This window comes from Syngnathus acus, chromosome 16 (genome assembly GCF_901709675.1).
Source record: "Syngnathus acus chromosome 16, fSynAcu1.2, whole genome shotgun sequence".
Classification (NCBI taxonomy): Eukaryota; Metazoa; Chordata; class Actinopteri; order Syngnathiformes; family Syngnathidae; genus Syngnathus; species Syngnathus acus.
In genome coordinates, this window is record NC_051101.1 from 8,804,093 (window position 1) to 8,831,856 (window position 27,764).

At 41.0% G+C, this 27,764-nt stretch overlaps 1 protein-coding gene across 10 annotated transcripts; it reads right to left on the reverse strand.

The window, feature by feature from the left end:
• Positions 1-724: 724 nt before the first annotated feature.
• On the reverse strand, positions 725-27,433 carry LOC119135815 (protein MTSS 1-like). 10 transcript variants are annotated; one of them, XM_037273756.1, is made up of 18 exons: positions 26,910-27,433; positions 24,980-25,041; positions 22,144-22,217; positions 12,068-12,152; positions 10,905-10,996; positions 9,864-9,938; positions 9,400-9,411; positions 7,146-7,303; positions 6,889-6,996; positions 6,694-6,791; positions 5,754-5,883; positions 4,816-4,923; positions 4,482-4,553; positions 3,797-4,024; positions 3,454-3,666; positions 3,225-3,384; positions 2,888-3,139; positions 725-2,634 (listed from the first exon to the last, which is right to left on the reverse strand). In XM_037273756.1, exons 1-18 carry the CDS (start codon positions 26,979-26,981, stop codon positions 2,117-2,119), a joined length of 2,517 nt encoding a protein of 838 aa, XP_037129651.1. In that variant the 5' UTR covers positions 26,982-27,433; the 3' UTR covers positions 725-2,116. The 10 variants fall into 10 exon arrangements, with proteins under 10 accessions (XP_037129651.1, XP_037129645.1, XP_037129644.1 ...); XM_037273750.1 differs by having other exon boundaries at positions 5,754-6,015; XM_037273749.1 differs by having other exon boundaries at positions 5,754-6,018; positions 26,910-27,432.
• Positions 27,434-27,764: the final 331 nt, after the last annotated feature.

A 27,764-nucleotide genomic window follows, 5' to 3' on the forward strand; every position in this document is an offset into this window, starting at 1 on the left:
TCAGGAAAACCAGTATACTACGGTGAAGTACATTTATATAAAAATACTACTGTACTGTACTGTTAATGATATATCAAGCTCATAGAGACAATAATCTGAATGAATAGTATTTTGTTACTATTCAATAATTTGATTTTGTAAACGCACAGGAAACCAGCTCATACAGTGCATAATAATTGTTAAAATGCTAAGTCTTTATCAGTATTACAAGCATGGTTGGGCGTGATCACATTCCTGCCTCTTTTACATACGTGTTGTGCCGGTTGAATTCCACACCTCGAGAAAAAGATGACTGCGTGGAAAACTATGCAGTGGTAGCAGTGGTGCATTCTAAGAGAGTTAACATAAAAACAAAGCGCCCTTTATAAGTCCATCTGTTTATAAGCCCTTCAGCTTGTTTTGATACACGATTATTGATCAAGTGAGAGGTTTCCACCAAATAATGTTTCTACGAAAGTGCATAAATCACAATCTCATTTAAAGCGGTGTCGTAAAAAGCATGGTCAACACTGACCCCTGGTGGCCAAAACGATGCACACGCATGAGTAAATTACATTACTCAACACGCATGCATGTCTTTGTAATTTGACAGGAAACCGCAGTATTCAATTGCAGACAATCATTTTCCTAAATTGAAAGGAAGGAAATGCAGTAATTAAATAATTCCGAAAATAAAATAAAAAGATTAATAAAATAGCAGCAAAGTCAAAGCACAAGGAGCACGTTCGTCTTTGTTGTTTTTATTATATTGCTGACATGGTCATTGCACAAAAGTACGATAGGGAACAAACTGTTCAATTGTGCAGACAAATAGATATGTCTAACGCAGTGAGTGTGAAATTATACACCAGAACTAAAACAACTTGACTTTCCACTCCTCAGAACAGAAGAGTATATACTTCTTAAGTCACTAGATACAGAACTCTGATATAATATATAACTGCTATACTAGCCATTTAATATGAATAGTCCATGGTGGATAATACATATTATGTACAAGTGGACAGCTGAAATAAGAGTATTTTAGTTAAGACGGGTGAGATTACAACACAAATGAAACAATAAGATATTTTTTAGGGGGGACTGCACTAAATGTATTCCTATATCAACAATATTAATGCTGATGAAGGGTTTTCATCGCAAAGCCAATACGGTAATGCTTGTGTGGACCTTCAATGGACTTGTTTGATTTTTTTCTTTCAGCTTTCTCACCAGTCAGCCTTGACAAAATGAAAATGAATTCTACTGGAAATGAAGGTGAAATAATAGACCAAAACTATATGGCACTAAAGCCGTAAAATCAGATGGGATGGGTGTCAATACCACTGTTTTAAAAGATATAAACATTGCAAAATGGAGAAAATAAATAAAGATGTTTGTAAAGCTAAATAATATTTACAAGGCCCATATGCAGTCACAACGATCGCACAGTGCTTTAACTGAAATGCAAACACACACAAAACACGGCACAAGGCCTCATGTTGCTGCAACAACTGTAAAATAAAACCAAATTTCTTAAATAACACAAATTTTAGTGGATGTGTTTCAATGCCGCCACTGACATAACATTCCCAACACCAGTTTGTCTACAGGTGATAGAATAAATGATACACAGTGCTGCAAAAGAAACACTTTGTTATGTTTTCTACTAAACTTAAACTTTCATTAAAAAAAAATCTTTAACATATTTTTTACATAACATTAGTAAGGTCTATGCGCAAATAACTGCAGTATGAGGCAGTGCTAATGACTGCTAATAAATGCTACAAAAAATGTTCTGTGTGTGTGTGTGTACACATTTTCCTGTATAGTAGACTTATGTGCTACACATCCTTGTTCAAAGGGTGATGCTGAAAGTGTCAAGCACTGTGTAAGAGCACGAGGAAGTAAGTGTAAAAAGCAGGAAAATGCTTTTTTAGCAACACGGGCATAAATCAAACATTTAGCCAGGCAAGAGTGGGAGCGAGAAAACTCGTGAAAACAAATGAAAAAGCAGCAACGAGTCAAAGTGATCACACCGATGATCATGTCGGAAGACATCCTAACACACCGAAATTTTCCTATTGAATAAAATGTCATGTCACAATCTCTTTCCTTTCTCTCTGTGTTGTCGTAATCATGCGATGCGTGGTGCCGAGCGGTCATTGGTGAGGGTCCTCTTCAGCTTGACTCCGTTACGGATAGCCACCAACATGTTGCCATCCACCTCCTCTCCTGCTTCGGTTTCTCCTCGCTCACTATGAGGGTGCTGCTGGGCCAGTTGGTTGGCCGGCAGGACGGTGGGAGGATTGATCGAAGCCTGACCGCTCCAAGACACCCCAGGCGGCACTCCAGCATTGTCTCCTCTTGGGAACGTGGAAGAATCTGGACTCCCTCTGATCTCCTCTCCGCTCCTGCTCCCATTTGCCACTCCTGAGATGTCAGGAACTGTTGGGATTTTAACCGGGACGACTGGTGTACGAATAGGAATGGGACCTCCGCCGACAACTGAGCCTGAGCGGCGGGCAGAAGGTTTGGAAGAAGGGGTGCGGCGGATTGTGGCAACCCCTGGAGTGACAATAACTGGACCATGGCCTGTAGAATAGGACCCAGAGACATTATGGTATCCAGAATAAAAGCCCTGATTCAAACAACCTGTAGGGACAGTAACACACACACACACAAAAAAAAATCATGATTACAATAAGTAATGTCTTCGAACTGACGTAATACTACCTGTCTTGAAATTAAGTTATGCCACTTGAGTGAAGGGAAAAACAAATGAAGCAATTCAGGTAGTGTGATACACTGACTTACAAGCTTGGTCATAAAACTCACTGAATTCCTAAGTCAAGGTACCACTGTACTCAAAGGGAGAGGTGAGGGTACACGCGTGGGATGTACCAACCTGTCGGAGTCGGTGGATAAGGCCCAGAAGGTGTGTGGGTGGGTGTTGAGGGAGGAGCTCCGTTGGGGTACCTCCCCTGCACAGGTGTGCTGGGCAGGCCAGCTGTGGACGCGGGCCGCTTGGTCTGAAACATGCGTCGGCATGACTGGCCAATGTCACTGTTTCTAGGGATGGTGGATGACTTGTCAAAGTCGGGCTGCTGTTGCTCAGGATTCTGTTCCTCGGCCATCGAAAAATAGTCGAAATCTGACACTGGAGGGTTTGAAACGGAAAGAAGTTGGGGGGAAAACAAGGTTAGTGACCAAACTCAACTTGCTGCTTGCGTGCTTTGTGTTACCTTGTGAAGGAATGGTGTCCTCAGAGCAGCAGGGTGTATTTGTCTGAGTGTTGTACCCACTGGAGCACTGGATTGAGTCCCGATTGGACCTCTGGGTGTCCAGTTCCAGGCCTTTTGATAAGGCCAGAGCTAGCTCATCATGGGCCTCAAGATCACCAGGCTGGAGACATCGACACATTTTAACATGGTTAAACTACCTGAGGAGACAAGCGGATATGGGGAAAATAACCTTGAGTGGTGTCCTGTTTCTTTCTTCCAGTGCGACCTTTTGAGGTGCATGCAGGTCAGCTGGAGCCGGAGTAGTGGTCGTAAGGCTTTGCGGTGCGCTGCTTTCCCTGCCTGTATCTCCATTACTTTCCATTACAACTGGAGGTCCCTTGTCTTTCTTCTTTCGCAATGTATTGACCATGGGCTGGTCGTATGGGCCCGGTTTTGCCCAGTCCTGGAAAGAAACATAACTCATTGTTCTGATCATTTGTTTTTTTTGTCAAACTAAGTACACTTCTTTCCTTTCTTTCAAAACACAAGCATGGCATGTTTTGATCAGACCCTGGAATTTTTCTAGGACAAACCTTCCAGCTGGGAACATGAGAGGAAGGCATCATGGGAGAGCCCATCGGGCAGTTGTGAGGGAAGTCTGGCAGGAGCGCTGAGGCAGGACGTGACCATGATCGCGATGGGCAGGAGGAGGAAGAGGAGGATGGAGGGAAGAAGGGGAAAGCTGTGCTGGTGCCTGAGCTCAAACTCCCACCATTGGTAGGGGAGTTGGCTGGGCTGTAGTGGTCAAAGCCATTGGACAGCTGCTTGTGTATGTTGGTGGATTACAACAAAAAGAGACAACAAAAACAAACGATGGGATGAATTACTGGAATGATAAATGATATGAAAATATAAGCCAAAAAAAAAAACATTAACTGAGAGAACAAGTGTGGGCGAAACACAGTAACATTACAAATAAAATTTTTAGTATTGCTGACGTCATTACAAAATATTTTTTTGAAGAGACAGCACTAATGGGGATTTCTTCTTGTCTTATTGTTGATTTTCTAAAAATGACCCAGTGAGCTAAAATACATAGCAGCTTACTTTTTTTTTTCAATTCTTCTTTGATTGTAATAAAATAGCATAACATTTGTTTCCACGTACTGGGAATGAAAATTATAAGACCAATTTTTAATGCCTAGTTACTTTTCACCCACCCTGTACAAATATCAAAATGGTACAAAGACCCTAAGGTGACATGGAAGAAAAACAAACCGTGTTCACTTTGCGAGGGAAGGCAAAGTTTCTTTCTCGTTTTTTTCTTTCTTGCATGTCACCTTCAGGGCTCTGTAAAATTACATAACATAGAAGAAAAGCTAAAAGAAAATAAATGCTTTAACTGAGGAGACAAATAATGGAAATGACATTGGATATGGAGTCCTTTGGGACGGTTCGTACTTTCCTTTAGCTCATCAGAATTTTATTGTCATGTGAAGGGGAAAAACAGCCATGTTGACATCATGTTCAGCCAAGTATTAGCTTCAGTATGATGCAGGATGCGGGCAAGGATGCAGGTTAATTTGGAGCAGACAGTGGAAGAGTGTTTCACCTTGTCAACAGTATGCAGAGACGCAGCACCAGCAGGGGGGTTCCTGCCCAAGTCACTGTGAAGTTGTTCATACTCTGACGCATCAGAAGAGCTGGAACCGGCGCAAGGCTGGGGCAGCAAGCATAGCAGCAGCAGGAGAGGCAAAAGATGGTAGCAGACGACAAACACAAACGGACAGAATAGCAAGGGCAAAGACAGAAAGACAGCGAGACGAGCGGTGTGTTAGACAGCACGGGCACCTTTTCCATAGTTCTAAGCAGTTATTCAGATGTGCACTCATGTGCCCGTACAGGCTGTGGAGAAGGTGCAGCGGGAAGTGCATTAAAAAAAACATAATAAAAAAAGGCAGTTATAGGCGAGCTAAAAGAACAGTCATAAACATTTGTAATTTATTCATATTTCAAGCAACTACAAGTGTTGAAGTAAAGCACAATCATTGCATCATATTAACACATTATTAACTTCTAGTGGGTAACTTGGTGAGTGAGGTCTGGTACTCATTTATTCCAGCCCTGCGGAAAATCAACGTAAACTAGCCCCATTCTCACTTTTTTTTTTTTTATTGAATTTCAAGAATGAGACCTGTGAATAAGGAAACAGTAAAAAAAAGACTTCCAGCCTGCTTGTGAGTTACTTTTTAAGATGCACATTTGGAAAAGATATTAACTCAGGATGTCTGAGCCTCTGCAAACTCCGTTTTTTCACAGCGGTGGAGAGTTTAATAGTAGCACGGGACTGACCTGCTTTGCCCTGGGCTACAATGGAAGCACACTAATTTCCTGTGCAGTCAACCTCACCACAGTCACATCAAGTTATTGCTCAAAATGCTCGTTAGGTAGAGAATTAACAGCTAGATCCCCCACTCGGATTGTAAATCAGACAACACAGTTGTATTTTCATATGGTGCACAAGTGTTAAGCAAAGAGCATGTCCCTCACCTTGTTTTTCGCCGGCATTGGTGACGATGACTTTGAGGATGTGCACTGATCATGCGATGAAGAGACAAAGCCAGAGTCGTGGGAGGAGATGCTGGAGAGTCGAGCCGGGGCCTGCTGCGACAGCGTGGAGCTGCGATACCGTTGGCGAGGTTGATGGTGGTGGAAGAGGTGGTGTGAGGAAGAGGAGGAAGAAGAGGAGGAAGGAGAATGAGAGTGAGAGCCACTTGATCCCCTGGAGTCACTACTGTTAACACTGTTCAGACTACTGTGACAGAGAAGGGAGGGAGGAAGGGACAGTCAACGGTAGAACAGATAACCACCCAAAGAGGTGAAGAAAAGGATGGGATTTGCATCAAGAGTCGGGAAAACGAGGAAATGAGGAAGGCAGGGAATCGGGGTGCGTGGAGAAAACAAGGTAGGAAATCATTAACACAGCAGCCCAAGGTGATGTACTACATCTGGTAATGACCGAGGCCACTTGAGTCAAAACATAATCGGCGTACCTATAAAGTACACAAGCCAAATACGTAAAAGGATGACTGAAATGCCAACGGGAGAAGATGGATCTTCCCGAGCATATGGTGGACCGAGCTTGTTGCTTACTGTGACTATCGGGATTAAATATGTTTAGCTGGCACACAAGTTCGAGTAAAACGACTATACATTGCAAGACACATTGAATCAATGAGAGGTGTGAACTGCCATTTAATGAAAAAAGGATCGCCTTCCGTCATCACTACAAATATTTAGCAAGCGTTTACAGCACAATGAATCATTAAAAACACAAGTTACTGCTAATATCCACCACTAGAGGGCAGAACTTAAAGATGTTTCGTACAAGACTACAAAACCTTGCTGATGCCATAATTGTGAATTCATACCATCATGTACATCTATGTCCTCTATTTTCTTTTTTGTTGTGTATATAGTGTGTTGTCACCTGCACATGCTGGACTTCCTGGACGTAGGGGTGCTAGGAGAAGAGGGTGGAGTTTGGTATGACCAATTGTAGTCTGAACCTTTCAGATCCATTATCACCTAGAAGGAACAAACAAGATTAAAATACTTGCGCATATGGTGTACCTTTTGAAAGTGATCATAAAAAAAAAAAATTCTTTAAATATTGCTGTATTACTTGTTCACTGGCTGGGGGTAGCTTGTGAGGATCAGATGTCAATAATTTGAGGTCATCAGAGATGGCTTGGAGATGGGTAACCTCTCCCAACATTGAAATCTCTTCATCCTGTAAAAATAATTTGTAGCAATCACAGTATGTATTGACACAATTAACTAGTTTGTCCAAATGTGTATTAAAAGTGTGACCCAGTTAAGTTTTTTTTTAGTCTTGAGCAATCAAGAGGTGTGCTGAAGGAAAACCCAGACGCTACATACCACTACAGGCCGCAGCAAGGCTACAAAGGCGCAGAATCTTTGTCTCTCCTCTATTAGTGCTTTCCTCAGGGCCTCTTTCTCAATTTCTTCCAGAAGAATGTATTTGTCATTGACATCCTGCATTGCGCAGTCCAACTGGGGTAGGATATCACCACGACCTGCCAGATAGAATGAGCACACACACACAAAATTAGCAAACCTTATGGACAGAAGACAAAGATGAAGAGGAGTTTACAATACTGAACAGGAAGGTTCACTCGCCATAGTAGCAAGTTTTTTTTTTTTTTAATGTGACAACTCAACATCGTGTCATACGTGTGGGGTGACCAAATACATTGAACCCAAATCCAGCCATCCTGAGTTTGCAAATGGAGGTGCAAAGGTTGGCATTTGTCCAAAGCTGGCACATAAAATGTCTTGCAAAATCTGACACACCATGCTTAAACTCTCAGTGAACACAAACGTGATGACAAATTCAATGTATATAGTAGTCCACTGAAGCTACACTAGATCATTATGTAGAGTCAAGTTTAAAAAAAAAAAAATCATTACATGACGGACTAAATTACAAGCAATGGCAATGAGACATGACGAATGATGTCAACAAATACACACTGCAAGTTTCACAGCTGCTTTGAGTGAATGGAGTTCATTACTGATCACGCCTGTACCCAAAGGAAGGAAATGCCCAATTACAATAAACTGAGAAATTTTGCAGCACTTCATGACAACATATGGTATATACCGTAATTTTCGGACTATAAGTCGCGGTTTCATTCATAGTTTGGGTGGGGGGGCGACTTATACTCAGGAGCGACTTATATACATATATATGTTTTTTTTCACTTTTTTGGGCATTTTATGGCTGGTGCGACTTATACTCCGGTGCGACTTATAGTCCGAAAATTACGGTAAGTTGCAGTTCCATTTCACTTAAATGGCAAACACAAGTTTCTCGTGAGACTGTACAAAGGGAATGATGGGAACTACGGCCGAAGTGTGCATGTCATTTGTTTGGCTTAAACCACATAACCAAACTTGTGAGCTATTCTTTACTCCAGCACGCACTATCTGTTTTTTTTGTCACTGTTTGAATGTGACATTGAGTCCAATTTGCGATTCATGCTATTCTTAACAAGTCATTTTTGAAAGTCCTACAATAAGTGGTGGAACAATGATTCGAACTTCAAAGCCCGACCTTTCTCATGGAGCAGTAGAAATGTTACTGTCGTGATGCCACAAGAGAAGGCTGGCTCTCTCCGATAGAACAGTTTGTTTTCAAGTCCATTTGTACCACCTCACTCCTTATGTCTTCAAAGAAATAAGACATCGTTCACAGAGTTCACAGTGAAGTGATCCAAAAGATGGTGTGCATACACAAATGCACGTTTATGTGGATCACCTTCGTCACTTATACAGGAAAAATAATGAAATTATCAAATGATTATAGACAAAATATGAGATTTTTACTGCTGAAGAGTGCTAAATAAGTATCTAAAACACCAGCCTCCAAAACATTTCACTTTACCTTCCAAGTAATGTTAACTGGCACATTGCCTGTGTACGTGCGGTTCATGTGATCTGACATGCACGATTAACCTCTCCAGGTTGCACATGAGCAGTGATTACATTAAGCCACAGTCATGGGCTGTTTGTTATAACCGTGTGTACTGACTTTGCTCGTCTTAGGACTTTACGTAGATGGGATGAGAAACTTGTATTTATTTTCTTGGTTGCTTTAGAGTTGTGGCTCATCTATTGTATTCCAAACGACTAGAAAGACGATATTTGTTATTTAGTCCGTATGCTGACAAATCTCATCTGAACTGCACATCAGTGCAAAATAACCAGAACCTTATTTCAAAACGAGTGTCGATCCATGAGCTTTACACTTGCCTTTTCTGCTGTTAGCCAGATAGAGAAACTTGCTCTTTTCGTGCTGACTAATAATACGGAGCTTGGAAGCCAGGGAAAGTGTTGAGTGAAGAGTTTAATTCAACATGCTGTGTAACCGCACAGCTTGAACGAGAAAAGCCATGAAAAAACAAAGGCAGGGAAAGACACATTAAAAGCGTCTCCGTTTCCTAGGGTATGGCTCCTAAACCAGTAGCATACTATCAATGTACCCATAGCAACCCCGAAACGTAAATTAAAGATGACATTTGTAGAGTTAGCCAACTGATATTCCATATCACTTGACAAAGCATTACAAATATCGACCCATGTATTGACACTTTGACACTGACTGACTTACCCCAAGTGTCAGCTCCGGGAAGACAAGGATGGTTATCAGAACCATATGTGAACAAGGAGAGAAACAAAGTCAACTGAAAGAACGTGTTTGCATTGCGCTCAGCCGGCGTATTCATCGTGACTTGCTGTTCAAGAACAACAAGGAATGATTGCCAAATCTGATTTACAAGTTCAACTGACGTCATGTTTTAAAACGCCAAATTATAAACATCCCAAAACATAGCAATATATCCAAGTGTGGGTACATGTGTTTGTAAATCCTGAGCCAAGAGAACCTGAGAGAGAGGAAAAAAAAAACTGCCCAATGCAAGCTACCAAGTAAGGCAATGTTTAGCTGTACCAGATTTGCACAAGTGTTCATCAGTCAGGACAAAGTAATTCTGCACGTCTCACTGTGGTCCTACTTTGTCATGTATTTATTCCCAAGACATTGGCATTAAAGCAAAACTAAGAGTGTCTTTTTACCTTTCTTTGCTTTCTTCTGAAGCTTCAGTGTGTCTGATGACTTTTTCTTGATCTCCTGCCGAGCTCTCTTGTACTCTAGTTCAGACAAACAGTAAAAGAGTGTGCAAGAATTTAGTAAATGTCCCTCAATGGCATAGCAGACTTACAATCAAATGTTTCTTTGCTCAAAGTGATGACAGCGACTTGGCCTTACATGATCATTTCTTTTATGACGACATATTTTCCCAGAAACCCGCCATAACCAATAGCATGTTTTTTTTTAATGTCACTGCTAATATTACAGAAGGTTACATCTTTTTCAAGCACTATTAACTTTTGATTCACATAGATATCAACTTTGGCATTAAAATATAGAACAATTCAAATACCATATATATCTACAATAAAACAGAATCAGACTCTGGAAAAAAAAATGCACTTAAATAGTAACACATGCCCAAAAAAAACTACATATATGTAGCGGCAGAGTAAAATGAGATTCCTGAGAACTTTTATCTCCTTTACCGATCACCTATTTGTATAAGGCTGGAATGGCAATTTTTTTTAGGAGGGGGATTTGTGCTGCCTAATAAACGTCAGCAGCATTCCTTTAAATGCAGGTGTCTCAACAAGTGTTAAATGGCTATATCTCTTTCTCTATACAGCCAGTCACGCTACATGTCAGGCATTACAATTGGTTGGGACGGCTGTGTTTGAAATGGACTTTTAACTGAAGGGTCACTGTCTTGCAACTTTCTCCACACAAATGCGACATTCCAGCTTGTTGACTTTAGCCAGCCACTGTGTTCATCTGGATTGAACCCAAGACATTACCACCACTGTGGCATAAAGCTTTGGAACGAAATGAGTTCCATTGATTCTGCCCAATTTTCTGTAATTGCAAAGACATCAGAAAAAGCAAATTCGAGAATGCTAATTATATAAGAAAAGAAAATGTATCGAGTCTGGGAAAAACTACGATGCCCATTTTATTTATCGAACAATAGGATGGTTAAGTAATTATGGTGACGGGCTTAAGTGAGTGACCTATGACTGTTCTACCTTTGGCATGGTCTTTATCCAAAGTGTAGACCCCTCTTTTCCACTCCTCCATCTGTTCTTGTAGGGGGTTGATCAGAGCCTCCAGGAAGGTCCTGCAGAAAAATCATAGTTATTATTATTTTATTAGTGAAGTTCATTTAAAATTTACAGGTCCTCCCACATTTTCAGTATATTTCATTGAGACTGACGAGGGCAAATATTTTCACGTTTAATTTTTATGTTACAACCACAATGAAGACCTTATTGACATATTTGCCCGAAAACTGGCAAAAGGTGACGTCTCGTTTGTCAATCATTAATAGGCAGGCGACCCGGGCAAGAGTGTTTATATCCAACTGTGTCACAGTGGGATGTTAGACGCTTGTGCAGTCATATCTGTCAATCATTACCTCACTGAGTCGAGAGACATTTGTGCATATGTGACTGTGTTTAAGAAGCTGCGAGGGCTCGGCAGCTGCAGGCTTAGTCCTTACGATTAAAATTAGACTGCAACACTCTCTTGTCGACATTTCTCTGTCTGTCTGTCTGTCTGTCTGTCTGTCTGTCTGTCTGTCTGTCTGTCTGTCTGTCTGTCTGTCTGTCTGTCTGTGTGTCTGTCTGTCTGTCTGTCTGTCTGTCTGTCTGTCTGTCTGTCTGTCTGTCTGTCTGTCAGAGGGTGGGTGTGCGGGTGTAGCTGCCACCTACAGGGTCATGCTATGGAGATCCAAAAGGAATGCGCTGAAATGCCATTTGAAATTAGAGCCCCTTGTCTGGGTAATGTGTGTGTGTGTGTGTGTGTGAAATGGCGACAGATATGCGGTGGACATGTGTGAGGGTCGACGTTAAAACATTCTTAATGCGTAATGCTATACGCATCGTCTCTCGCACAAGTACAGCACTACAGGGGGCACTCTCGCACATGACATCAACACTTGGTGCGTAGAGTGACACCACATGCGCAAAGACGTTTATTGGATGTGCCTCGTGAGGGTCGAAGCGCATCAAATGTGTCGCGTTACGACATATTCCAGGATGGCAGGCTTGATTGTACATGCAAAACCAGGCAATCATACATTCCCGTCAAGTGCTGACCAAAACAGTACTGGCATGTAAATAAATGTCAGTAGTGCAGTACTTGAGCAAAGATAGGTGCCAAACATTCGCACACAAATTCAATTCCTTACATGGAGAACTGTTTGAATTTAGCTTCAATGCCACGATGTCTCATGCACATCCTGGTCAAAGCTGATCCAATGTCTCTGGTGCCTCCTGAAAGACAAACATAGAAAACAAAAACAGGCATAATTGAGTTGAGTGAATCAGTGACAAAGTCAGTGTTTGCTTCACTGGAGAGACGATATATGTTTTCAAAGATCAGGACATCAGTTTCCACGTGACAGTCTCGCTCTCACAGTACGATGACAAAAAAAAGAGGGAAGACGAAACGCGATGAGAAAAAAGTAAAATGGGAAAAAAAAAGTCACAATATGGGAATTGTACAAAAACATCTACGCCTAGGTTGAAACAATTTCAGCAACAAACCTTAACAACAAGATGACTTCACAAAGCTGTCATTAAAACTCTTACTGGATACTTGAGGCCTGCCCGAGACGTATTTCGTAATTACATTCTATGTTTTGGGCAGTTGATCACAAAGAAAGGTGACCAATGCGTTCATGCGGATGGAGATCGGCAGGACTGGAATGCAGAAACACTACACAAAGCTACAAAATTGACAATAAGAATTGCAGTAAATATTTATTACTGAATAAATTGTAATATCAACAATTTTCGAGATAGTTCTGTTGCCATGGCTGTAGCAGCCAGGCTATGTGACGTGCCCAAAACTTCAAACACAATGGCTTATTATTTCATACCGAGACAAGACCACGATGATATTAAGGCCCGAAAGACTCGTGTCATATTCTTTCCTGAAGGCTCAGCAGCTGTCTTTCAGACTGGATGTCTGCATCGGGACGTCAAGGTGACTGACAGGACTTTTGTTTGACTGCTCGGCATGACTCAGGTTTCTGTGTGAGATTGTTCTTGCATGTGTTTGTGTCTATATACGAGTTCGTCTTTGCACGACTTTGTGTCTGCATGTGGGAAAAGGTGAGGCCAGAAAGTTCTTATGTGTGGATGTGTGGGACTGTGCTCTGGTGAAGTAAGCACAGTTTTTGCAGATTGCACGCCTAGACTGGAAACAACAACAAAAAAATATACATATATTATTATTTTTATTGCTAGACACTATGGACATTTAATAACGTTTGTTCTCTCTTAATGAGTGAGCCAGAACGTGTTAAGCAAGTGAATGATACTAACAACTACAATACAAGATGCTCTTTTGTTTCTTGCTTCACTTATTTGTCATTCATCCATCCATCTATCCATTCACCACTAGACAACATATTATTCTTGAGGGTGGGGCTAACAGATGTCAAGAGTACCACAGGGAGGCCATAAGGTCCAAGAAAGTGTTAGTACTGGCAAAATCTCTTCATTGCACGGTAATTCAGCAGCTCAAGTCAGTACTGTCAGGGGAAGAGTTTGGTTTCAGCTGATAATGTATTTTTTTTTTCTACCACACCCGTACATCTGGATTTGATATGAAGCATATGGAAAGACCGCAGTCATCTTGAAGCAGGAACAAGAGTGCCTCTGTCAAGGGTTGGCAATGTGACTGAAATACCTGCAATCTGTTTTGTCTGAACAATGTCCCATTGAATGGAGAAGTCTCATCTGAAATGACCCATGCAGCCAAACACGATGGGCATTGCCACAAAGGTGTCTACTGATGATGCTGACCCCCCTACGGCAAAAGTCAACGTGTGGCTTCGGCAACAATTGCCAGTTACCATGGAAACTGCATGTGCACGTCTAGCCTCTTTTATGTTGACGTTGGCATTTTGATCACTTTTTTCTGGGAGGCTGTTCTCTATAAACGGCGCTTGGGAGATGAGTTGGGAGGGAGGGGCAAAGGTAGTACGGATGCAATAACAAAAGCAGGACAGAAGGTAGAAGGGAATGCTGTAATGGCGGTAGAAGGGTGGGGGGGGGTAACTTAACACCGGCTCAAACATTTCTCCTATTGTGTTGCTGTCCGACAAATATTTCATATGGCATACTAGACATGTCACGCATCAAATGATGTGATAGCGGGATGCCGTGTTGCACGAGCCTGCTTTGCTCAGTTGCGTGTAAAAGGAAAGGCCAGATAAATGTAAATCTTCTCTTATGGTTCTGGCATGCCACTTTTTGTAAAAGAGGCTTGTATATACTGTGGCTGTGCATATTTCATGTTCTGGCTTTCCATAAAATTTACAGCTTGGTTCATATGATTTTAGGTGCTCTTTGTTTTTAGAAAACTTACTTCGAGCCAATGTCAACTTTCTTTTCATTTTCACGGCTACAACAATATTCTCATTAATCCTAGCCCAAAGTTCACAGTCATGCATTCTCTGCTGTGCAATAGCTGTAATGAGAGAATTCGCCTAGCTAAATGTGAACGTTCCTATGTTCTTGTTGTAAAACCGTTGTGGTCCTTTCTGGGTAAAACTGTTATCCACAGTGCATCTACTCTGGCTAGCATCATGTGACTGTCACAAATAGACACAATTCAAGTTGGGTGCCACACACGCTGTCTGGCTCACATCAACAAGCACATGAAACCAAGCTCGGAGCACCTCAAAAGCAGACGAGCCTACCAAAGTGCTTTAAGTGTGTACATGGAGCGCTGTAGCTAGCTGTCTGCAGAAATAGCTGCATTGTGACATGCAGTTTTGCAGTCTTGTAATTATACCTGCTCAACATTTAAGTAGTTGGGGTGTGTGTGTGTGGGGGGGGGTCATTGTAAGAAACAAGATAATCTTCATTGTTACATTCTAGTGAACAATAATCCTAACTGGACAACTTTTTTTCCCCATTGCATTATAGCATAAATGTTCACAAAGTAACAGATTCAAAACAAATTAGTATTGAAATAAGAAACCTTTTCGTAATTCCGCATTTTTACAAAAGTCCAGCACATTCAATAATACAGTAGAGTGAAGCTAAAAATGGTAAAAGACAAACTGTCACAGGTCATCAAGGACCTTGTTGGAGTGATGGGTAAAATATGGCCAGAAATTTAGGCAAACATTCAATTTGAGTTTCTTGCAGAGCACAGAGGTTGTAATCCCAGCAGTGTGCCACGTAACACATGTTTGCTGTTAAGCGGGGGGCAGTGGTTGCACTGATAAGAGGCTGGAGACCGTACAGCTGGATTCAAACATACGCATATATACTAACCCAGCTGGTCCAGGGTACTCTGCTTTAAAAAAATCAGAGCACGAGAGAAAACAAGAAGGCTGCACTAACAGAAGATGATTGAAGAATTAAAATGACTTCATTGATGGCCTCCACTTGGATTGGTGTACATTTCCATGTACATTTGATTGAGGTTGAATCATGAAACTGTTTGCACTCAGGAACTGCAAAAAAATGTTCTGATGGGAAACACCATGTTTCAAATTCAGAGGTCAACCAGCATGCCCAGAACAAATTGGAGTTGGCTTCGAGGTGTACATTTGGGCATGGCTGTAAAAAAATGCAGCAGGAATGTTCAAACAATAGTACATTTTGCTTACTGCAAATACAACTTCCATCAGTGAAAACAAAAAGACATTTTTGTGGCACGGTGTAGGATCTAAATATTCTTTCAAACATTGTCTGCGAGACAATTCTGTCCAAGCTCGTTTTCTCTGAAGGCCGCAAACAGAAAATTTGAAGAATGCAAGAGCCACTGTTTTTTTAAATTGTGAAATGGGCCAAGTGAAATAATATTTTTAGTACAATGTACACAGTACACAGGCTGCTGAAAAATGGGAGGCAGTCCACAAATAGCCCCCGGGCCATAGTTTAAATATTCCCGTGGTACACACTTTCCTTTTGGAGCTGTTGGTATGTCCAGATTGAGCCACCCACATTGCACTCGTGTTTCATTCACTGATTTATGTGCCTGTGTAATCAGTCTTTCAATATGACAGACAAATGCATTCACACTTACATAGTTGGTCACGCGTGTGAATAAAATCCTTTTGAAAAGCAATTTAGACAAAGAAAAATCAGAAATGAAAATTTCAATGATGACTCACCTATGGTTGAAATTTTGTGGAAATAATTTGTAAATGTAGCTTTTACTGGTGTGTTGTTTTTGCAAAACTGCAACATTTAATTTGCTAGCAATAGCAGTTCTCATTTATAATAAACGGCCATCATTGACGTTAAACTATGCAATAAAATTTTATTCATTCTAGCATATGTGTTGGGTACAATTCTGAGACTGGAAGACCAGAAGAGCCAAAACAAGAGGTGCAAGCCCATCAATGAGGACGTTTTTTTTCGAATAATTGCTTGTTTTATCAGTTTTTCCTGAATGATGGGGGGCTTATGTGCCACTCTCTTAATAGATCAGATGACAGCCAGCCAGCGTCCTTAGCGGTCTTACTTTGGCAACCTACATACTCCATAGTCAGAATGTCTAGCCTCAGTGGAAAGCCACAAAAGAACCGCTGTGGGCAACACACGCACACACACCTGCTGCAAAGCAACGGGTGCTGACATGCAAAAAAAAAAAAAATGTCCGAACACATCTATCAACAGCTGTTGACACAGAAGGAAAAAGAGGGGAGGGGATAAGAGGCTGGAACATTAGCATTGAATGAAAAGTCCTTTTTCTGGTGACGGAATTAAATGCCATGGCGTCGACTGGAGTTCACAATGGTTCAGTTTTAAAAAAAGTTCATTTCTACTCATTCATCCAAGTTGATTTCCTTGTGAAAATGCTTCACAGACAAATGTCTTGATTTTATTGCAAGTTAGAAATGAGATCAGAGTGGTAGAAGGTGCAAAAACACATTCAAACGGCCAAAATAAATTAAAAATGTGGAATTTCTCCAAGATCGTTATGGTAACAATTTTGTGTAGGGGCTTATCAATACTCACAGAAAATACTTCCATGAAAACACATTCTACACTAAGTATAAGGTGGGAAGTTATTTGTGAAGGGAGTAAAGATGACAGCAAAGAGTAATTTGAGTCTTCCGCCTCTGTGTGGTTTTGCAGTTTGGATGCTAACGAGGTCTTGGGAGCACGGACAAACAAGAAAAGATAGCTGACAAATAGCATTTTTGTTAACAAATTATTAAATGGGTCAATGCCTAGGAGCTCCATTCCAGGCATTCTGAATGTTTCTTATCAACCAATGCAATGAATGGGACGCAATTAAGATAGTAAGAATGCATAGTGTTTTTCAACAAAGTGTAATCTTAGAAATTGACATGCAAATGAGTAGTACAGATACATTTATTAGACTATAATCCAATGGAAGTTTTCTGTCACAGCTTCCCTAAATTAACAGCATCGGCAATCACCAAAATATTTGCATGTTAAAGTTATGGTAGTGGCATACTTTCTGTCAAAATCAAAATATATTATTGTCCATTCATTTTCAACCTTTGCTCTCTGTTTCTCTGTAGGCTGTGTCCTGCTGCTTACTTGCTGTCTGAGTTTTGTCCCAGTTAGAAAACAATCGTCTGGTTCAATGACTGGCTAAAGTCAGGACCAAAATAAATATTCAGGGCAAAGTACTGATTGCTGCATGGGAAAGTACCCGGTCGGTAGCAAAACAACTTTTTAAGAAGAGACTTATTTTACGACAGTATGTATGTCCCCTCGTAAAACACCCGCGATAACATCTTAAAAGCTGCAAGATGTTCCTTTCCACCACAGACATTCTTGCTACATAAACAGTGAAGGCATTAGACATGACATGAATACTTAAGTAATACCTAAAATTTCACAACACAAACATTGCTAAAGACAACTGCTTGCTGCTGCAATCTGCTGTGATGACCCAATCAGTCAACTAATTCCGATTATTATCGGTGACTCGCAACATAATTGCTGGTCATATTGCAGCTGCTTACAAGTCCTCTAAAAAAACAAAACAAAACAAAAGCACATTACCAGTGATGGAGCGTTTTAACGGTAATTGGAACCTTGACTTTTTGAAACCACGTTAAACCGTCAAACCAGTCATCAGTCCCATGTCTACTGGTGATCATTAGAACCAGATAAACAGAAGACACTGAGCAGTTTCCAACTAGAACACAACACTGCTTTTGTCCGAAATAATGACCAACAGATTACACCCACCATGTGTGCCTTCGTGTGTGTGTACATGTGTACATGTGCCACTGATACTGTCAACGAGCAAGTGAGGTGACATTATCCAACCCGGCGTCACCCCATATCCATCCGCCCGCCCACATACACATGGTCTTCACACAAGCACATCATTCATTGAAAGGGCTTCATGAAGTGTCTGCGGCACAACAAGGAACAATCAGGACCACTCAACTCGCTGGGTCGCTTTCAAAAGCGGCAACTATTGAGCAATTTCCAAAACAAAACTATGAAGTCAATCAGGGTTTGCCCCAATGACAAATTTGCTATTTTGACTTTGTATTATTTCTATCTTGTTACTTTATTGTCTCGAGTCCTATCAACCTTCTCCCTCTTTGGCTTTCAAATCCTCATGATGAAGCGAATAACATTTTAGTGTTGCTTGACAGACCAGCAGATAAACACCTGGCTTGGCAGTCATGAATGTAGATAGGCATGCCAATACAAAGAAGCAAGAAAATGCTGCAGAGCGCAATAAATTAAGACAGAACGTTCTTGATGAAGTGCGAAAAGAGTCCCTGAAAAATATGAAGTCTTTCATTGTAGTCCCGTATGAAAGCCAAAGCTCCTGTCAAAGTCACACCAACGATGGCCAGATTAATGCTCTTGTTTTATTTGGGTTTCAGTCAAGCTCCGGTAAGGTAGAAGCTCCATATCTATGAGACCTACTGTGAGAATGTAAGAGCCTTCGTGCTACTATAGAACAGAGGATGGATTGTTGGCTGGCAGCCCAAGGTCCAAGGGGAATGTGGTCTTTAGTACAGCATTGCTTGTTGAAGAAAGGAAAAACTAAATTTAGAAAACACGGGGCCTTGTGACCGCGTTCCCGACACGACTCACTGGTCTGGCCAGGTTCATGTTTAAACAAAAACAAAGTGCAAACAAAGACAACACCCACAAACATCATTGGTGACACACACGTGCAACACTGATTCTTTCTTTCTCCGACAAGAGTGAGATTGTTAAGCCTATTTTGTTTTCTTGATAAAAATGTGGTAGTTATTTCTTCTGTAATGTAAATTAACGCTTACCTAGTATAACAGTAATTTTATTGTTATTAACATGCCTGTCAATAATTATTAAATTGACGCCTTCAGTTCCAATAAAGTTTGTTTATATATGTCGTCATCATTGAGTCACGCTGCTTCATTCAAACAGGCTGTGCAAACAACATGGAAATGGAGAAAAAAGATTAGCATATTCAAAGTTAAGTTTTCAAATGGCTGCACTTGCACAACTACACAAGATTCAGTGGCATAAATGGAGTTAGTTCCAAAGGCCAATGACAACATTTTGGTTTCAAGCCAAAAGAACACGGAGAGGCGAGCTAACATCACCAAGCTGGGATGTTGCGATTGTATAAGTCGCAATACAACAAACCTCACCGTCCATTTAAACACGATCATCAATCCTAACAAAAAACACAGCAGGACATGGTTGGCCGTCCATTTTGCGACAGCTTGCATTTCTAACGCCTCACAGATGGCATTACGTGGTGTTATCGACGAAGAGATGCCGCCATTCAAGTGTTGAGGAGATCAGCGTTTCAAGAAATGCTGTAGACTTTAGTACGTATTGCTTAAAAAATACGCTCAATGGAAATATTTTACTCTGACACTTAAGATGCAGTTATGTGTGTCAATATTTGTGGAAGGATATTTTTCAAACTAGGCCCTGGCTCTTTTATTTATCTAAACTTTTTCATAGTTCATTTGTTGTTCTACATTTTAATGCCAATGTTTGCGATTTTTGAAGGTTAAATGTTAATTGCTCTTTTACTTGAATTATTATTATCATTTTCCCATTAATGTATTGTAAAATTGTGGCATAAAAAAATGCAATGGTTTTACAGAATGCCCTAAAAAAAAAGTGCTTTCATGACAGGCAGAGTTGTAAAACGTGTCATCAAGTGTGTCAAAAAGAGAAGTGTGCATATTTTAAATATTTATTTGGATTTAATATATTCTGTATTTATCAACTGCTGTGTTGCTTGGGGGTGTAGACACAAGGTTGTGCAGACACAAGGTTGTGCAAACTTGTAAATGGCAGAGTGTCTTTTTGACCATATTGGTAGGTAGTTAAATTGCTGGCTCCAGCTATTTGTACGTTTCTCAGGATGGGGTCGGGTCAAACTGGGAGAACAGAGACTTAATTCAGAGCCATCCACCAAACTTGTACAGAGAACAGGATTCTAAGCGGGATAGAGGACAGACATCGTACACGCTACGGCTAAAAGTGAAAAAGAGGACAGACTTTTCAAAGGAGGCATTGAGGCAGTGGCCCGCTTGAGGATGTGAGGCTGCTCTGTAACCAAGAAGCCGAGCCATGAATTGAGCACAGCAAAGTTTCCTCTATGGTCACAGAGAGCACCGAAAAATACGTCACTGCACAAAAGGAATGATAAGATTTCCCAGTTTTTCCATTTCTAATTTAAAAAAGCGTCATTCAATAGGCAACAGAGTCAGTTATATGTCAAAACTAGGCAGTGTGTTTTCTCATTCAGAATGATGATGATGTAAAACGAGGTGACAGGGAACAACGGCGGGGTCAATGGGGGCAATGATGGACACATCGCTGGGCAAACGTAAGATGTGTTTAGCGTGTGCTTGGCAAAATGTACGCACATGCACACGCTAACTCCTATGCACACATGAGAATGCACATACTTGTGCTGTGAACATGTCTCCACTTAGGTTCCGGTGTGCTTCAGTGCATGGGATTTAATGGTCATTCTTTTGCCCCCTTTTGACTCTTGTAAAATCAAAGAGCTTATGGACTTGGTGCAGACGCACACTCATTAGTAACCTCCTATATGCCTCTTAGAGTTTTGGTCCCCGCTGTTCGTCAGCCACATTTAATGAACTCAGAGCTATTAGTGGACATTAACTCAACTTTCCCATGTCTGCTTTGCAAAACCTTACGCCAAATATGGACCCTCATTAAGCACGGCAGAATTAACCTCAAAGAGTGGTTGTCATGTGAATTGTTAAACTGTGCATCTCACTAACACTCTACTAACACAGGATGTTCTTATGCAGCTCGTGTTTTTCGAGCACGCATTTAAAGAAATCATTCTTGGAGCATGTGAAACGCTGCAAAATGTAACTGTAATTGATGATATAATTGCTTATTGCACTAAAGACGATCATCCCGATCCCCCCCCACCCCAAAGTTTTAACAGATTCAAATGAGTCTGTTGGAAAAGGATCAATCCGTCTCAGCTTTTTAGTAGTACCATTGATAACATTTCCAGAGGAATGACTTACATCTGAAGTTCTTTACAACTACAGTATAAACATAAGAGACCGACGGCTGTCCCAGAGTCGATAGATCAACTTGTCAATCTTTACAACGTGAAGGCTTTACGACATCAACTACAAAGGCGGCTGGTGCCTTTGAAAATTGATACGTGTTCGGTCGATTATCTACTTTATAGTTATGTTTCAATTTTTCTCACACTTCGTACAAATCCGCAGGTCATGGTGCGGTTCGGTTAGAATGGTTACCCATGTGTAGCATGGTTGTCTAATTGTCAAGGGGCGGTTTTCGTTGTTTGAGAAAATGTGCGTTGTGTTTTGTTCCCATCACTTTATAGTTGTGACAAATCTGTCAAAAATCTGAAGTGTGTTTAGTAGCATCCATTAGGTAACGTACGGGGCAGTGGAATGATGTTGATTTAGGACCGAAATACAAAAAGTCATCTGCTATTTATAGGAGAGGGGGGTGGGGGATGGCTCAGGTTAGTGCTGGGGAAGGAGTTGATGTCTCATTCATAAACACACACAAATATTTTCCCTGCTAGTCCAAATGCAGCTGCCTTCAAATCAGGGGAGGGAGCATGCTCAAAACAAAGCTTTAAACAGCAAAATAATGGATTTATTACCCATATGTTAAAGAAACCAACCTTAAGAAATACTTCTCAGCAAACTGGACAACTTAACTGGTGTCAGTTGATTTTGAACTGCAGCGAAAATGTTTCACTTGACCAAAGCACCTGCACTAAATGGCGCGGAGCCATTCATTTGATTCCTACCTCTTGAATTCGTTGCCAGGTCAGCCACTTTCTGAAAGGCATCCAAGAAGGCAGCCAAAGCAACCACTGTGGCTCTAGAAGATGAAAAAAAGAAGAGCTTCAGTTACAAAAAACACTTTATTAATCGATCCTTACAGAACAAACATCCTATTTTGCAGTCCATGTGTTGGTAACATGAACTGAGTGAAGGTACACACGTGAACAAAATTGTTGGTACATTTCTGCTAACAAAAGAAAAGCCCGAAGTGGCCAAAGAAATAACTTACCGTAATTTTCGGACTATAAGTCGCGGTTTTTTTCATAGTTTGGGTGGGGGGGCGACTTATACTCAGGAGCGATTTATATACATATATATGGGTTTTTTTTCACTTTTTTGGGCATTTTATGGCTGGTGCGACTTATACTCCGGTGCGACTTATAGTCCGAAAATTACGGTACATTTCTGACAAAATCTGACAAAAGTAAATGAAAATCTAATGAAAATCAAGAAATGACAATAAGACATTTCTTTTGAACTGTGATTCAATTTGTCAATGCTTGTTTATTTCCAGGGTCCGAGAGAGAACCTTCGCACTAAACTGGGGGACAGTTTTTACTATTGCTTCATTAACTTACCGGTATGACAGTCCAGAACTAATAACGTAAACAACTGGATTCCACAATTTAGTGCCAAAAATGTCTTAAGATTTTGTATGCAAACAAACACCACTTTTCTTATCACTCAAATATCTCATAAAACGTAGCATTGGCTAACAAGCAGTTTGGGGGAAGAATTTAGAAAAAAGATCCCAGGGTGTGGCTTGACCATGGAAAAAAAAGGGTGTGGCTTGACCATGGAAAAAAAACAACAACGTGGGCACTCTTCAGATTCCATTCTATTTCAAGCACAGCACTGGCAATGGAGAAGCTCCAGCCAGCAGATCATTTATCCAATACTCATGGATCGAAAGCTCTCCCAAAGTCTAGTCAGCTCAAGTTATTCACTGACAAAAAGTTTCCTTCAATTTGAAACAATATTTGTAAAACCATTCTTAAATGGTATCAGATGTCAAAAAGCACCTGTCCTTAATGTGAGGGATTCAATTTTATTGTTGTCAGTTGAGGAAAGCCTGGCCAAGCCAACCTCCACTCCCTATAGACTGAGTGCTCAGCCGCCGACAATGATACATGGACTGCCACCATCTATTCTTAGTGCAGCAGAAACTGGAATGTAGCTGTGGTTGATTTGCATCCTGGAAAGAAGGTGAATTCGACACCACTTCTGACACACTAAATTCCAACAATTTTCAGATGAGTATGTATGTCAAATGTACTTAAGCCATTGCATGCAAGCATTGACCATAATCTAAGTAACCGAGCTCAAACTGATTTTATTCATGCCTTGAGGGGCTTCTTTCATTTTCCACCACCCAGAATAAATTCTTCATCCCTACACACAGCTGCATCGGCCAACAAACGGACCAAAAAAGTCCATGATTAGAAATCAGCTAGCCTTTATTCTACACCATACTTCAAACCAAAACTAGCAGGAAAGGAAAAAGGCCATTGATGGACCAAAAAATGGCCAAACACTGTAATTGGTTGATTTCCTAGGTGCCTTGTGAGAGGGGTGCAGAGGGTCTAAATTACAGAGCAGTACCCCAAGGACATCATTACACACATAGACACATGCCACAAGCACTGCTGGCAAGCCACTTATCGGAACCAAAGCGGGAAGGTGGGTGTGTTTGTTTTACCATGTGTGTGTCCCTTTATGCAACCCGGTCCCACAACAGATTACAGAGCTCCATGGGTGGATGGGGTGTGGGCTGGCTATGCTGTGGTCAAAACCGCCACTTGTGCCAAATTGGAAGTGGCTATAGAAAACATTAAAGCGGACCCAAAAAAAATCCCGATCGTGGTTTACCATTAGGGCAAGAGGCTCACTCGTAGAGCTCAGTCTCAAAACTTGGAAGTGATCCAGTAGAAAGGGCGATTGCCACCTATGGCAGAGTCGAAGTCCAGTAATCGGGGCAAAGTTTTGAAATCCCACAACAGTCTGACTATAAATAGCGCTTGTTGCACTCCTGACTTGGATCATCTATGTCAAATGGAGATTCCTCTCCATTCGTTCCGTCGTAACCTTTTCACCAGAGCGGTCAGTGGTCGCAATGTACTCTAAGACTAGCAAATTGGGAGTCATTAGCAACAAGAGCACAAATGCTCCCCTGAGCTAAAGTATGACAGGGTCACATATTTAACCCCTAAATGATGGTAACAGTCGAATAACATATCACCATCAATCAGTTGTAACACTGAGAAAACAGAGGAAAGGAACACAGTGTGGCCTCTGGATGCTATTGTTAAGTCCCTGAGCCTTTATACAGCTGTCACGATGAGTCTGTCCAGGAACACGTGGACACTTCTTCGGCAAGAAATGTGACGTACATTGTTAATCAAAGATCATTCAAGACGGCAGGACAGTATATAGGGAACAATAAGCTTTTATCGCAGCTGTCGTAAGTTGTTTGTCTACTGACACGTGGCCACTTAAAGGCGCCCAAGAGAAGTGGCGAGAAGTGGCGGACATTGTTAGTAGAAGACTGGCAGGAGGTGCACAAATTTACAGCCTGAAGAAGACAATTAGGACTGAGACATGAACAGACAGGAAGGGCAGAAAGGACTGAGAGAGGTTTATTTAAATTTTGGAAGGACATACATATTATACCAAGTAGGTAAAAAGTCATCTTTGATAGAATTGTTATTTTTAATATAAAAGGGGTCATTGGTGAGTCATTGATTCAGTATGAATGTAGCTCCACAAAAAGATTAGCCATGTAATCATGCAAATGCTCACCTGAGCTGTGACTGCAGCTTGCCTGCCTTGGTGATGAAGTCCTCCCAAATCGGGTAGCCGCTCTGTCAACGAGAAAAACTTTGTTGCGATCAAGACAGATTTAGCAATCGCCGGTTATATAACATCTAGTATCGCAGGTGAAGAGATGTGCAAACTGTTGCCCAAACAAATTACTCTTCAAATGATTATTTTACCTTCAAAACGATCAGAACACTTATGAACACAGATATTTACCATCATGTCCTGTCGGTTGCAAAATGGGTCACTGGCTTCTTCGGTCCCCTCACAGCAAAACTATTAATACCATGTCATAATGAGCCCGGCACCTAATGGGACTCTAAATTTACCAAATTGAGGTCCACCGCTTGAAATAGTTGAATCTAAACTATGACAGTAAAAAAAAAAAAAATGGTGTTCAGTTGAGCCTGCAGGCTATGAAATGGAACTCAGCAGTGGAACGGCACAGGATAAAGAGAGCGAGGGCTTGACCAAATGTTTACCAGTGATGTGCTACTACTGTCAAGTGCCTTAGGAATGTTATGTTATGCTGTCAAACATTACACCCAACAATGAAGCTCTTGCCGTCTTCTGACTACTCTCTCTCTCACGTCAGCATGGATCAAGAAAGCTAGCAGAGGAGGATTGCAGAAGGAAAGGTTGCACGGAAAAGGATGCTGTGCTCGTTGCTTCATTCATGCGTTTGTACTTTTCATACGGCCCAGGGAAGACTATAAATACTGATTAGGGGTAATGTTAAATTATTCGTGTGATCAATGGAATAATTGATGATAAAGATATTTGTTTGTGACAGCCCTACTCTCCACCACACTTTAGTTGGGATAAGGTCTTGGTGTTTGGGTGCTGTGCCATTTTTTTCCCACACATGGCATTGTGTGTTCCTCCCAAGTGCTCCCTAACCAACTTCAAACACACAGCAATGTTTTCTTTTTTTAGACAGCTATGGCTTCCTCCTTGGGATTTTCCCATGAACCCCATGATAGTTTAATGATTTGCGTATGGTAGATTTGTTAAGAGAGATGTTGGCATGTGCCAGTGAAGTCATCAGCTGACGGTTTTATGTTGGGTCTTTTTTTTTGTTTTGGCAATCATCTTTCCAAGATGGCCACTACTTGAAAGAGATGCAATAGTGCTGAATCATCTCCATTTATAGATAACTTCTTTTACAGTTCACTATGATCATCAAGACTTTTAAAGATACTTTTGTACCCTTTCCCAACTTTTGTAACCTTTTACAACCAATCCTGATCTCAACCTGATTGAGATACGATGGCATGACCTTAAGGGAGCTATTCACACCAGTCATCCCAGGAATCTTGGACGTTATTCCTGAGAAAGGGTCAATCAGTTATGCAATCCAAGCGTATCTTCCTGTAAATGTTTATGTTGTTTAAAAAATACAAATCATTGTTTGTGTTGTTTTAATTTAAGCAGCGTGTTCATTCTAACTTTGATTTAGATGAAGACCATGTCACGTTTTATGATCAATTTCTGCAGAAATTTCAAAAGGAATTCCCAAATATTCGCCTCCATTTCACTCCAACTGATATTAGAGACAATATTGACTATGAAATTAAACACCGGAGCGTAAAGGTTTTCAAATTTCTTTGCAAACCGATGCCTGCAGCGCGCCCCCCCATACGTCAACCCCTATGCAAGTAGACCCCGCGGACGTTATTACACTCCGTCGGTCACATTCTTTCCATTCCTGCGGGGCAAGTACAACAGCTGAGACAGCAGCCAATTGTCTCTCCAAGTCGTCTCTGTCAAAAGAGGGCGAAATAAGACGTTCCACCTGCTTGTGTCTAAAAAATGGATCATCGCTAACAAGTTTCACTAAGCAGTCACGTCTCAAGTAAATCACTCAGATGGTAGTCTGTTGGAAGCTGTGCGATAACTTCTTTCATCTTACCTTCATGTCTCCGATAAGAGTTTGGAAAAGTCCTCCAAGTGCACTGCAGTCCTTCTCGATAACAGCCTCCATTTTCAGAGGACCACCTCCAAGTGGTCACCCTCGACTTGAGCTCAACACCTCTGGTCCGAAGGTGAGGGCGGAAGAGTCAACAAGAAAAACAAAAATAGAGATTCAAAACAAACAAAAAAGAGCTGTAATTGGGATATCCAATGATGAGTTATCAACAACAAGAGGCGTTTCGACCACAAAGTTGTGAGGAGAAAAAAAAAACTGCTCCCGGTGTACCGTTCACTTCAAAGAGGCTGTTGGAACGAGAGTAAAATTTAATTCCCACTGTCGTCTCCACGCCGTTTGCTTAATAGTCATGTTAAAACAGAAAGTTCAAGTGAAGTAGAAACTATCAAAATCTACGATCCTCTGATGATACTGACAGGTAAACCAGTTGAGATATCCGGCAGAGTATTCTATCGTCTCTATCAAAAACACCGACTGAGAGAGTCGGTGAAAAACACCAAGAGCGAAAACATGACAAGCACGCGATAACCCGGAGAAATGCACTTCCGGTTGGCTTACAAAATAAAAGCAATAACAAAGGATGTGCAACTAACAGGAACACGCATTTCCTAAGCAGATGTATGACAAAAATGCTTTTGAAGATGGATTAAAAAAAAAAAATACGTGCTAAAGTTTCTCTTGCGTAAAATGTACAATTCAACTTTTTTTTTTACAGAAATAAAAGTGTTATATTTAGTTTTATAATAGTTATATTATATATATATATACATTATATATTATCCCCTCATTCTATTTGACGCCATTATCTTGTAGAAAATATATATTCAATATCTATCA

Excerpts from the sequence above, each read along its gene's own strand:
- LOC119135815 (XM_037273749.1), bottom strand. The coding sequence starts at position 26,981 with ATGGAGGCTGTTATCGAGAAGGACTGCAGTGCACTTGGAGGACTTTTC. Across the intron at positions 4,924-5,753 it reads CAATGCCGGCGAAAAACAAG|CCTTGCGCCGGTTCCAGCTC; the intron begins GTGAGGGACATG and ends TTGCTGCCCCAG. Across the intron at positions 3,140-3,224 it reads GGACACCATTCCTTCACAAG|TGTCAGATTTCGACTATTTT; the intron begins GTAACACAAAGC and ends CAAACCCTCCAG.